Below are 13,370 nucleotides of genomic sequence, written 5' to 3'. Positions count from 1 at the left end.
GAGTGGCCGGTTTAGCCTTTTGCGCAAAAAGAAAAGTCACAGTGTGGGGGAAAATGAAGTTCTACTTCGGCGTGAAAGCGCTTGTGGGACTGTGCGCGTTGGTGTTGCTATTCACCGGCTTCATCGATGTGCTAACAATCAACTGGGCGAAAAACGAGTGCGAAATGACCTACATGTTCGAATTGCCCGAATACATAGTGAGTGGAGTTTGCTTTTTTTCGCATCTCTTCGATTAATTGGTGGCCGCGAAGTGTGAAGTGAGAAACTTTCTGCGCTGTAGTACGTGTAGCTACGCGACGGATGTGCTTGAGGGTTTGACGATATGCCTTGGGAGAAGTATACCGTATATTTAACCGGAAAGTGATACAGCAGGTGTATAACGGCTCATTTCCTGCTGAATTAACAAATTCCGCTATGGGACCTTACTGGTACTTAGTGGCAATCTGTGGTACATGGACGTAAGCGACCCGGTGAAGAACTGAAAGCGAAACATATCGCGGCAAGTGGCAGATTCCTCAAGGCGAAATGAATGACGGCGCGGTGTCCCCAACTTCGGATGTATTCGGCGCACATTGGTTTATGACGAAAACTTAGATTACGGATGTGTTAAAAGCTGGGATCATTCTAAGTCGGGGCTGTACGTATCTGAAAATATTAAGTGTGTATTAAATTTTATAAGAGATGAAGCTTTACTTGCTGGCGCTCACTTCGCATATTGTCTCAACGTATCCCATATTTTCCAGCTCCCTGTGGACTTATCGGCATGATAAAGTTTGTAGTAGGTAGTTTAAACTCTTGTTGACATATGTACACTTCGTAATAATACATTTTTACATTTATATGTCAGTAGATTTTGCATTCTGTGGGCCTTGCATAGTGATTGAGATAGCCAGAAACACTCGACGTTTGTCTCATACAAATTATTATGATTTATTATCGCTTTCATTTCATGCTGCAGCACGCCGATTCTTGTAATGAAACGAGCACACACAAGTAATTCAATTTTGTACACGCACCAGGTAATACCACAGCATCTTTAATTTTTTCACTTTCTGACAGCTGGCAGAGCCTTCATCATATACACTGAATGCAACTTTGTTGTATATAAGTAACTGTGTGTTGCAAAAGCAGCTTTCTTTAGAATTGACACGTGTTAATTCGACCTTGGTTAATTAGTCATCGCTTAATTCTAATGCATCGGAAAGCTCCAGTGATAAATGCATATTGCATATTGTAGCAAAAACATGCCTAGCTTGAACTCAAAATCAAAAGCATGTCAATTCGGTTAATTTGACTCCCACCGGCGAGCCTTCGTGCTCGCAGCGGTTACTAATAGCTCGAAAACAGGAAACTCAGCAGACAGTTCCGCTGCTCCCCTAGCCGTGAAGCTGTTTTACTTAAATTTATTTTTATATTTTAGTGGCTGAAACTCCTTTTCCGCCCGTGAAGCCATCCGTTCCTGCTTGTTTCATGTCGGGTTGCGCTGATGCAGCCTTTAAACATGTCAGCACTTTTCGCCTCATGCTGTTTGAGTTGTGCTTCAAAAGCAAGAAACGGGAAGACATTACAGACTAATTAGAGCAATAAAAATAAAAATGAGAAGTCGTTCATTCTGCGGCCACCTGTTCACTTGACCCTTCGGATAATTAGACCGAATCATGCGGCCCTGCAACGGTTGAATAGACGAGAGTCTGCACCATATACGAAGTGCTCAGACAGGTGTTTCTCTTTTCAGCCCATAAAACTAAGTAAAGAAGTGCAGCAGAAGTACCCCAGGTACCGCCTTGTTGTCTATGGAGAAGGGTGAGCCGTCTATTGATTTTCATGATATTGTTGCTTTGTTGGCCTGTGGTCCACTTCGTTTGATGATTGCAAGTGGCATTGACACTCCTTATTTTTAGTGTTGGCTCTTGCTGATTTTGAATCCCTTTACTGCATATATCAATAGTATGGACATAGACTTAACATTATTATAGGTCTGTAAAAACAAAACAAATTCAAACATTAATCTTATAGTCTCAATTTTTACCATTGCTTAGCTACGACTGCAAGTGAATCGCAATAAGCGAGGACAGACAGAGGGTACAGCGCTAGTCGTACAATGCCACTTGCGAAAAATGTTACCAGAATCAGTGAGCGGATGCTTTATTGACAAATTGGCAATGCTTCCTTGTTCGCTTTGCCCTGGATGGTTGTCCCATTCTCATTGCTGGGAAAAAAATGTTTGCCCTGGTTAGGTCGTCTCTCATTTTTTTTAAATGTATAAAGGTGTGTCTCAAGAATCTATAATATTGCTGTCAAGATGTTTTTGATGCTAGATGTCCTAGAGGGGAGTGCATGACTGATAAAATTGTCGGTTATATAAAGATTAAGAGATATAAGAGCTCAAATTAGAGATATTTTTCCATATATTGCTACCAATTTGGCTCATTCTTAAGGGTACAATGTTTTGTTGTTGAAATTGTAACTTTGTTTAACCGTATGAAGGAGGTGCCATTGAGTTGCTTATAAGATTGTAAAGCAATTTTTCTGTTACTCTCCCACCTGACTTTGGTTTACTATGTTGTTCTATGCATATTATTATAGGAGGTACTCATGAATTTCTAATTCCCATCCCATTTTCCATATCAACCCTATTTGGGCCAAAGATCCTTGTAGGAATCATAATGCTTTACAAGAAATATCCAACTACGAGAAGAAACACCAAAACTAATCTCAGAAATTTGATTGTCACATTTCTAATTACATAATTTGTTGACAGCATCACATGATGCTCAGGTTAGGCCTCTGTGCTACGTATCTAGAGATTACTGCCTCAGGTATATCCTCGATCTTGGGAGGCTCAGAAATGGTACTCAAATTATTTGCAGGCGTACCATTATGATTGTGAATTAAGAAGTCCAAAGAACTGTACGCCGTCCTAAATGTCTCGAGTTATTGCAATCTGTGAGAAAAGCCTTGGATACATTGCCAAAAAATTCAATTGGAATATTTTAGTTATTTTTGCCTGTGATTTCATTTGCATGCGTGACATAGGTTTTTAACTCAGTAATGAAATTTGCGCCAAAGAAAATTAGCTCAGAGAATGAGTGTGTGAGCCTTGACTCTCAAATTACAAATGAAACCCATATTAATAAAAATACATACAAGCAACTGCCAAACTACTAATTTAATAATTCTATAGTTTGTGAAAGCTTGTTACAGCAAATTACATGTTAAGTAAATGCATCTCTCTTTTTCAATATACTGAATTCATTGTTACTTTTGCTATAGTGTTGCTTCATTTATGGTGTCAGGGCTTGTCTTTTGTTTGGCGATGAAACAGTTGGACAAGTCACGTGTCAACATTGTTCGTATGTCATTTGGGACACGTGACCCTGTCATTTGCAGCAGTGGGGACAGCTGGCTTTGTCGACACAGGTGCACACGGAGCAATGCCTCACCTGTCAAAAGAATTATAGTGATGTTTCACTTCGTGAACGCTGGTTAGCGCAAGCATAGGGGTACTATTTCCTTTCCTTTTTGTGCATTGACCCACATTGTTGCAAGCTGCCTGGCACGTTTTTTGGGAATCTCCTGGGCACGCCTAGCCCGTGCCTTTTGCCGGTCTTGTCCAGCTCGTGCCTGGCGCTTGCCGATGGCTTCGGGGTCAGCCGACTTGCGCTCAGCCTGGCACCGCTTGCTCTGTCTTTCTCACTCGGTGCTTGGCATCTCAATCACCAGGTGAACCCGGTACACCCATAGTGCACACAGAGTTCGTAGCAAATGCCAGAGGAGGTGAACCCAGCGTGCCTCTGTCTAGCCGCCTCCTCCGTGTGCTCCTCCTCTCCACTTCCAGGCGTCCTCCTCCTCCAGCACTTGCTTCCCTCTCCCAGCTCGGCAGCCTCCGATGTAATCTCGCCGATTTCACAGACAGGCCACGTACGCTTGCCTGTAAAAAGAATAATTGTTCACATTCTGACTTGGAAAGTGGAAATAGTTGTGTGTGGACTTGTCCTTGCTTTTTGCTACTGCTGAGTATTAAGTGGGGCATGTACCACTGATCATTCGTTGGTAGCATGTTTGAGGGCACTAACGTTGGTGTGCTTAAGCACCTAGTCACGTGGTGCTTATTTAAAATTTGCTGTGCTTTCTTTGCATTCCGATAAAATTAAAACCACAGCTGCTATATTAACGAAAAAAAAGTGTGTACTATTTCTCAGTATGCTGTACAACTTCTCCATTCAAATTTTTTAATTTGAAGCAAAGCTTAATGGTTTGTCAATTAATTATTCTTACTTAATGATCTAAGCTCATAGTAAAAAAATACTTTCAGTTGCTCAAGAGGAGAATGAACAATAATAAATTGGTTACATTCTCTTGGCACTCATGTACTGGTTGTACTCTCAGTATAAATTGACATCAACATACAATAAACTTGTTAGTCATCGCTGCACTTCCTCCTCTCATCCTGGTCCTGTTTTTAGCGATGTTCAAGTTCCGAAATGTACCAACCAGTCCAATTCAACATGCTACTAGAGAACTCTAAGTGTAATTGGCTGGCACATCTACGTACATTCTCCTCGAGTTCGACAGAGGTGTATATTCCACTGTACTTTTCTTTTGTTGTTGTTGACTGTAGTTACGAAGATTTATTTACCATGTTCAAAAAGGGTTGCAAGAAGAACTTCTGGTGCAACAGGCTTGGATTGACGCAATTCACAGGGTCTACGCCCGTCAGCTACGGAGGGGCCACCTTCGCGGCGTGCCGGTCCTGTTCGTGCCAGGCAATGCCGGCAGCTACCAGCAGGTGCGCTCCATCGGTACAGTGCTGTTACGCAAGGCTGAGTTCGAGGGCTTGCCGTACCGCTTCGACGTGTTCGCCACCGACTTCCAGGGCGAGCTGTCGGGTCTCTACGGACCGCTGCTGCGGGACCAGATCGGTGCGTTATCGCTTCGTTGAACGAAGGTTGTAAGCTGGGCTAAGTTGTCGTCTGCGCTGCTCGCGATACTATTGCAAAGAACCTTCTTTGTTGGCCTTCTGCCGGCAGCAGCTCTCCTGGAGTCTCTTCTGAGTCCCGTCTGGCTTGCTCGCTTTACCTCGTTTATTTTACGCTCAGCATTACTAGCTTCAGTCAATTCCTCACAATGCACAACTGGTCGCAAATGTTTATGGGACATAGGTTTGCTGACGGATGTGAATTTATGCTCAGTTTGAGGCATGCCACTTCTAACTGAACCCTTTGCAGTCATGTGTTGGGTGCCTTTCGACATGCAAAAATATTGCTTCCGGTTGGATGTCAGGAAGCACCCAAAATTCTCATGCCGTCGAGTGCAACAATTTCTTCTTCATGTTCGTTGTCTTTCTCTTTTGGGAACTTCTTCAACTATTGATGATTGCACTTCGGAGCATCTGCGTATGATGACAACATTAGTGGGCCCATTTCAGAGACAGCATATGTCGCATATAGTCAAAGCAATGGAAATCTTAGGATGACCATGATATATTCTAAATAAAGGTGTGTCTTCAGCAATATGGTGTGTCGCTGCATTCCTTGAATGCTAATTGCATTAACATTGATAGTCATCATGAGATGGGTTCTGCCGGTATTTTTTGTTTACAGTACACTTGAGGGAATTCGCATGCACCTTTAATGGCACGAAGCACTGAAAGGGTGGCAGTACTTTCTCCCTGTGCATGTTATGGAAAGGACTTGCCTGAGTTTAGTGAACGTAGAGACGATTCGAGTTCCGAGAAGGAATATATTCTGCCTTCAGATGAGCAGCAAATGTCTCCGGATGAGAGCATTGAAGGAGAATGCGATGTTGAGGACCATAGAAGAAATGGTCTTTGTTGTGATCACCCACAATGTGCTGTTGGCTAGAGGCTGTAGACCATAGTGCCTCAGGAATGGGAAAAAAATTATGAAATAAATCATTTACTGCACCTTTGTTTGCATGAATGCTCCTCTTGTGCGGTGTCCAAAATGCATGAAATAGTTCCAGACTCCCGGAAATGACCACAAAAGGGCTAAATGCTTGATCACGACTGCAAAGGGTTAATGGATCGTCATTTAGGTCACAAAGGCTGCAAGAGGCTGAAGATTTAATTTCGAGGCTGCGTGCCTGAACTACATGGGAATTCAGGCTTTTTTGCAAATCCCGTGTCCCATAAACTTTCATGGGAAACTGTACACTGCTAAAGCCTTCACATCATATGGGGAATCTTTGTTACGTTGCTTCGTGTCTGCGATAGCCAGGCCACTACAAGCTGTCCAGAAAGTCAAGGCAGTGTGGCAGGCTAGCTGGTTGCTAGAGCTTGAATTTATATTTCCATTGCGAACTTGAAGGCACGCACATAGATAAAGAAACAAAGTAGGCGAGACAAGAGCTGGACTGAACTTCAGGTTTGCGCCGTAAATATGAATGCAAGCTGTTCAGAGAGCATTTTGGGTTGTCTCCCGCCACGTTATTGCAGGTGAAATTCACATAGCTACCAACTTTTAAGATATTATCGTAAGATGTCCCATATTTAGAGCCTGCTTATGATTATTGTATAGACACTATTCACTGTATAATTTTCTGCTTGCATCTATTTTATGTCACAACTGATTGACAAAAATACAGCGACGGTCACTGACCGATTTTCAGAGCCGTGTTTCTTGTACCTGCTCAAATATTTAGACACGTACCCCCAACACTGCTACGCACTCTATAGAACCAACATATAATAATAATAGCAACAGAAATTTCAGCTGCCATTACCAAATATTTCACGAATAAACTTCATGAATATTTCTGGTTGTGGTGCAGATCATTCTAGCTCTGACTAATGCCTGTTCATAGCATCCTTTCAGGATGAAGTCTGTAAATTATTATTGTAGCAAACAGTCAACATCTTGAATATTACATTATTTCGTATTGCTAATCAGGACTTAGGATTCTTGGGCTTTGACTAGAGTGTTTTTCGAACTCATTCAGTTTGGTTTGATAGTAGGCTAAACTGGAAGAAAGTGCTGTGTGTGTATTATATGTTTCTTCCTTGTTTCCCTTTCTGTAACATGCTAAATAATCTGTACCAATGGCACGCCAATCAGCCCAACTAGCAACATCAGTCAAACTGGGAGAAACACTTCAACAACAGTGACCTCTTATTAAAATGGGTCACAGCTTATCTGTGCCTCCTGCATGTCTGATGTATAGATATTATGATAAAGTTGACAGCGACAGCAGGGTTTAGCATTGCGCTCAATCTCCTCTGACTGTGTATACCAACACGTGGGGTCAACATGTTGCATACGATGCAGCATAAACAGCACCCGGGCAGCTGCCAGGCGTCTCAGAACGCCGGTGTGATTGATGAGCGCTGCCATGCACGAGGTGCATGGCCTTGCACGAGATGAGACCAAAGTAAAACAGTGAGTGTTCGTAGACCACTGTGTGCACAGAGCTGCATTGTGGGAGTGCTGATGTTTCTGCGCACAATGCTCGGGCCAGCAACGGAAGCTGGAGTGCTGCTCAGACTCTGGCAGAGCCAATTGAGGAGGGTCTGATGATGTGTCCACTTGGCTTTGTCCTTTGTGACTTAGTTTTTGCAGCACAACACATTGCACATTTGTTGTGTCTGGGGAGAACTTCTAACCCTCTGCACACAGGCCACTCGTGCATCGTTACAATGGCACCGATGCACACCATCACCGGTACACAACAGCACCGGCGTTGCGATCGCGCCTCGAGTGTCCGTGTAATTGCTATAGCAATAAAGCCACAACAAAGAAACAGAACTAAAAGTAACAGTGAGTGTTTGTAGCAATCCTTCAGTTGGAGCCGGTTAGTTGCTCGAATGCCTTCACCGATGCGCACCTGTGTCGTGGTGTTGCAGGGTTTCTGCACGAGTGCATCCGTACCATTCGCCGCCTGTACAAGTCCACGCCCAATGCAAGCCTGGTCGTCCTCGGTCACTCCATGGTGCGTCCTCTCCCCGGTGACCCGAGAGGGACTCTATAGGTGCAGGGTTTGAGAACAAGACGAGTCTGACAGGGTGGAGCATTGTTCCTCTTCACTGTTTTATCATTCAGGTCATGTGACACGCGAAACTATCTGGCTTCTTAATGGGGAGTTGGGTCCTAGAAAAAGAGAAACGAAAATAAGTATATATATATATATATATATATATATATATATATATATATATATTGTTTGTGTTAGGGTGGCTGAAAACTTGTAGCTGTATGTAATTTTCTGTGACTATTTTGATAAAGAGATCTATTTTTGTTTGTCTCATTTGGTTCTAACCTTATGCAAGTTGCTGTAATTCCCTGGGAGGCATTGCGAAAAATTTGCCCCTCCAATTTTGCTAAACAGGGTATCAGCGGCTTTCAAGTAATTCAAGGAATCCAACAATATCAAACTTTTGAATTTTTGTACAAGGTCTTACAACTGTTGGTCTAGGGTAGACAGGCCATTAAGTTTGACGGCTTCTGCATGATTGACTTCCATAAAATAGCTTCTGCATGAATCAAGGAATTCAGTAAAGGTCAAGCGTACTGCTCTGTCTACCTTAGAATAAGGCTTGCGAGACTTTGAAGAAGAATTGAAAAGTTTGATCTTGTTGGATCTCTTGAACCATGCAAATGCCACTGATACCCTTTTCGTGAAATCTGAGGAAATGATGTTCAAAAATGCAATGAAAAGGGCTTGTTGGTGGCTGTTCATACTTTCTTTTTGTGCTATGTACAAACAAAAATGAAAGGGTGGGTTAAAAGAATGCAGACAAATGGATGGTGCCTAAATTAACAACCTTACTGAGTTGTAAATTTGCGCACCAGCCATTTGTCCATGTTTTCTTTACCCACCTTTCCGTATTTGCGGTTTGTACATAGCACAAAAAAGAAAGCATCAGGAACTGGTCTTCTACGTAGTTTGCTATAGAATTAAGTAAGCAAAGATTTCATGAAATTAGAAGTTAATGAGATAAAGCAATAGAAACCACATTATTGAAATAATGATGTAAAATTAAATATATCTGCCAAAGAATGATTTTTAAAGATTTTTGTTGATGAGCCAAATTATGTATTTTTAAATTTATATTCCTTTGTTGACAGTCATGAACCGTGTGTTCTGATTAGCTGAACCGGTGATGTTAGATGGGTAACTTAATATTGCAAAGAAATGTTTGTGCATTGGCCAACAACAACAGTGATCTATTGATACATTTTATAACTTCCAGACACCTGTCTGGCTATTCCCCTTGAGTCTTGCCGAAATTCAGGACTTGATAGGCCTGAGTTTACACAGTTTAACCTCAACATAGTAAACACAGATATAACGTGTTATTGGATATAACAAAGTAAATCTACAGTGTTTCTTGCCAATATCAGTATGCAACGAATGTATGCTTAAAACAAATATGGGATATAACGAAGGTATTTTCCATTTTCATGTTGGATGCAATTTGGTGCGGTTCAGCTGTACTTCATTTGTTGGTGATGTAATCCTTCTCCATGTCATCATTGTCGTGGTCATCATAATCGTGTCATCATTGCAGGGCGGTGTGGTGGCACGGTCCCTGTTCACGCTGGAGGACTTTGAGCCGGACAGCGTGTCTTTAATCATGAGCTATGCCACGCCTCACCACAGTGCTGGTAAGTTCATGAAACTTGACTGGAATTGCTGTTCAGGTTAGATTATACTTGATTTAGTGGGTGGATCAGGTCGAGTGGCCGGAAGCACGTGATTCCCGCCAATTCAATTCACTTCTATAAGGGCTGAGCTGCTACGAGGGATGAAAATCACTTGGGGGGGCGGGGTGATAGACCTTAAGAAATTAAAAAGAAAAAAAAAAACGAGTAGAATTGCTGTTTGTCTGGTTTTGCTTACAGCACATTCATTGATACGTGCCTACTTTTCTCCTTGTAGTGCTTGAGAAAATTGTGCTTTACAGTCAGTTTTGTTGTCCATTGGTGACTAGACACTCAACACACATCCCCTCACCTTTTGTTGATCAATAAGCCTGGATACCAATACATTGGACCCATGCGGAGTGTTTTGAAGCTGGTGTCACTGAAGAGCCCCCATGGCCTGCTGACCTAATCTGCCCTTGCTACCTATTGGCATTAAAATCACCCACCCTAATGTTCACTATTAATATACATCAGTCTATGCCTTGAGCTACAACACACACATGGACTAACGCTGCTTGTGCATGCTGCGCGTTGGAGGCACTTTTAAACCTTCCTGAGAGGCACTGGTCACAACAAGATAGTTAAATTAGTTTGTATGTTGCGTGTTACTGTGCGTTTTGTATATGCTGTGTGTCTGTGATGTGACTGTGTGTCGTTCCATTTCTTGACAGTCCCGTTTAGAGTAGCGTGTCAGGCTGCTGCCGGGCTAACCTTTCCTGGATTTACTAAGGGCATAGTGACGTGTTATCTTGAACTCATCTTTTTGCATTGAATGATGGTCCGGGACCTTTAAACCCAAGAAAAAGATACTAGTGAACTTCAGAGTGAGCTGAATAATTTAATATAACAGCTTTTCTACAGCCAATTTTGGTTTTGCTTCTACTGTGTTTTGACGTCATGATACAGAAGGCGGTCACATCTGAACAGAACATTGCGATGTTTTGACACTCGCTGCAGCCTGCTAGCTAGCTTGTCTGCTATGCTTATACATTGTCCCTTACAGTGAGGTTTAGCGGCATATATAGGGCCTTCATTTAAAGCAGAAAAATTTGGCAGGACCTATCTCATGATGGCTGTCAACAGTACTGCTTTTGACATTGAATAAATATAGTGGCACAATGTATTGCTACCGTCGAAACGAGTTATGTATGAGGCATGTAGTTAAGTGGGATTCCTCTTTCGCGCTTTCTGAAGAACACTCGGTGCCATCTAGTGCTGCTGCCATGAAGCCTGCAAGCGGCCTCCGAAATGCACGGTGAGCGCTGAGAAACGCGACGTGTGGCAACCGAGCTCTCCCGCACGTCTTTCTGGACAGGTGGCACCATCTAGTGGCGCTGCGGAGAAATCTGGGCATGGCTTCCGAGACTAGAAGCGTGGCGCTCCGGTGCCTGCTAATGCCGAGAATAGTCTCTCCACTTGCCGCGCATTCGGTGGCACTTACTCAATGACCCCAGTTGGCGAGATGTTCAGTGCATTCATGGCGTGGCTCACTAAAGCATTGGCGTGGCAGGCGTTTATGGAAAAGCGGCACGTACCCAGTGTATTTGTAGCGCAGCCTGCTAGAGTGTCGGGTTGATGACCTTAAGGAACCGTTGGAACGTTTATCGAAGAGTGGCTTACACCTACTGGCACATACGTAGTGATCCAAGTTGGCATCAAAGCGTTTCATTGAAGGCTAGCATAGACTGAGACATATCCAGTGCTCCAAGTTGGCGTCAGAGTTTCTTTGAAGAGCTGTATCTACCCAGGCCCGCATCTTCGGTCACCCACTCCATGCCGTGCTGGTGGGTGGCCCCCTGAAAGTGTGTGAAGTGCCCTAAGCATACCACTGCGTTAAGAGAAAAGTCAAGGATATCGTGCCAGTACTCCTTTAAGCAGCCTCTCTCTGGTTGCCTGCATCATGCAGCCATCTTGGACTCTCACCTGAACGCTGTGTATGAGCGGATAAGAGAAGCGTGGTCGCCGCCGCGGCTACCTGTTATAATGGTCTCGGTGGCTGGTGGCCGACGGGACACCCTCGTCCGCACCGAGCTCACCCGGTTGGAGCCGCACGTGCATCACATCAGCACCACGGTACGAAGTCACAATTGTGATCGTCTGCGCTGTTCCATCTTTTTCATAGTCTGTCACATGCATTTGCTTCGCATCTTTTGTTGGTGCTTACACATATGTGATCTTTCCATTGCATTATGAAAGTAAGGCAGGGATAGGGTAAACTCTTTAAAACGTTTGCACCCTTGGGGCTTATCTTGTCCCATAACAATAGCCGTCATCTATCTTGCTCGTATTTACTTTCTTTAGCACTGTGTGCCCGGTACTTCCAGGTCACAAACCGCATGCGCATTATCAACATGACATAGCATTCTCAAGAGGAAAGTAGCGAGCGCAGAGTTTTCGAGAGTAAACGCAAGCGAGGTGGATGGTGGTTATTGTTGTGGGACAAAATACGCCCCAAAGGGTGCAAATGTTTTACAGAGTGTAGTGAAGATGACGCATGCTGGCCAATCATCGTCACCAGTGTCTGTCGTCTTCATTACAAGTGTAGAGATTCTAATCCATTTCATTTCCTTCAAGCTGCGCTCCACTTGGTTATGTTACGACTTTGATTGGCTGATCGTGTCCGAGCTGCTTTCCGCTTGCATTATCAGCATGATTGGCCAGTCGTAAGCAGCGGATGATAAGAAAGTTGCAGAACCAAGGGAAAAAAATAATTATGCCAGCCCCGTATTTGAACCAGAACGGTGGCCGAAACTACTTTTGGTTCAGCACAACTATCATTGCAATTTTGTGGTTTCTAGAGCTTAGTGAAGCGTTCATTTAGACCGCTTTTTTCCTCTCGAATCTGCAGTTTCTGTGGAACACTATTGCGTTGAAAGTTCGGTAAATATGCTTCGGGAGAATTCATAATCCTTGTACAACAGCAACATTTCGGATTTCAGGGTTTTATCTAGAGTTTGTTTGCTTAATGGGAGTGATGTTCAGAAATAATCATACAACTGAAATGAAGTTCTCGTTGGTTAATCAGTTGATTGCATCTTCCAAAATTTGTTTCCTTAGTTTTAGATGCCGTTCCTGGGCAGTGTTCTGTCCAGTTTGATGCTTTAACTTTCTTGCCTTGCAGAGCACGGCAGTGCCAGGCGTCTGGGCCTCTGCAGACCACTTGACCATCGTTTGGTAAAGGAAACATTGTTCTTCCAGCTTAGTATTGAATGAAGTATAGCACCTTTGTGCTGCTGTAACACTGCATTTGCTTCATTTACATGCCAAGCTGTTGCAAATGTTAAATTACATGGCAATCTGGTGTGCTGTAATCTGTCCACCTTATTTGACTTTTCAAACTTGCAACAGCAGATTGCACTAGACAGGACAGAAGCCACAGAGTTTCATAAAAAAAATTAGTGAAGGAAAATCTTGTGCTGTATTTGGTCAGCCATATCAGAAATGATTGTTAATATGTACTACATACATGAATTTGTCTAATCTTTATCATTTGTGGCTTCAAATCTTCTCCGGGCATTCTTTATATGCTTTATTTTTCTGCATTTCCATGCAGTCATTGTTTTCTAAACACAGCAAGGCAATAAGTCTCTGCATGCATGCATAATAATTGTGAATCATTCCATTTATAATCCATGCTTCGTTGAAGGTCATCACTTTGCAAGAACTCTAAGCTTTTTGAAGCCAGCAAGATGAAGTCTAGGCAAGTGT

At 43.1% G+C, this 13,370-nt stretch overlaps 1 protein-coding gene across 1 annotated transcript in view; it reads left to right on the top strand.

The window, feature by feature from the left end:
* The first annotated feature begins 53 nt into the window (after nt 1–53).
* Nucleotides 54–13,370, top strand: part of PGAP1 (GPI inositol-deacylase) — a 40,441-nt gene continuing 27,124 nt past the window's right edge. Inside the window, exons 1-7 of the mRNA XM_055067794.2 lie at nt 54–197; nt 1,736–1,803; nt 4,705–4,922; nt 7,862–7,947; nt 9,527–9,623; nt 11,569–11,735; nt 12,784–12,836. Of these exons, the coding sequence (XP_054923769.1) occupies nt 54–197; nt 1,736–1,803; nt 4,705–4,922; nt 7,862–7,947; nt 9,527–9,623; nt 11,569–11,735; nt 12,784–12,836 (833 nt within the window). The remainder of the gene's footprint in view (nt 198–1,735; nt 1,804–4,704; nt 4,923–7,861; nt 7,948–9,526; nt 9,624–11,568; nt 11,736–12,783; nt 12,837–13,370) is intronic.

This window comes from Dermacentor andersoni, chromosome 8, assembly GCF_023375885.2.
Source record: "Dermacentor andersoni chromosome 8, qqDerAnde1_hic_scaffold, whole genome shotgun sequence".
Classification (NCBI taxonomy): domain Eukaryota; kingdom Metazoa; phylum Arthropoda; class Arachnida; order Ixodida; family Ixodidae; genus Dermacentor; species Dermacentor andersoni.
Note: the sequence above shows the minus strand (reverse complement) of the source record. Positions and strands in the feature narration are given on the sequence as shown.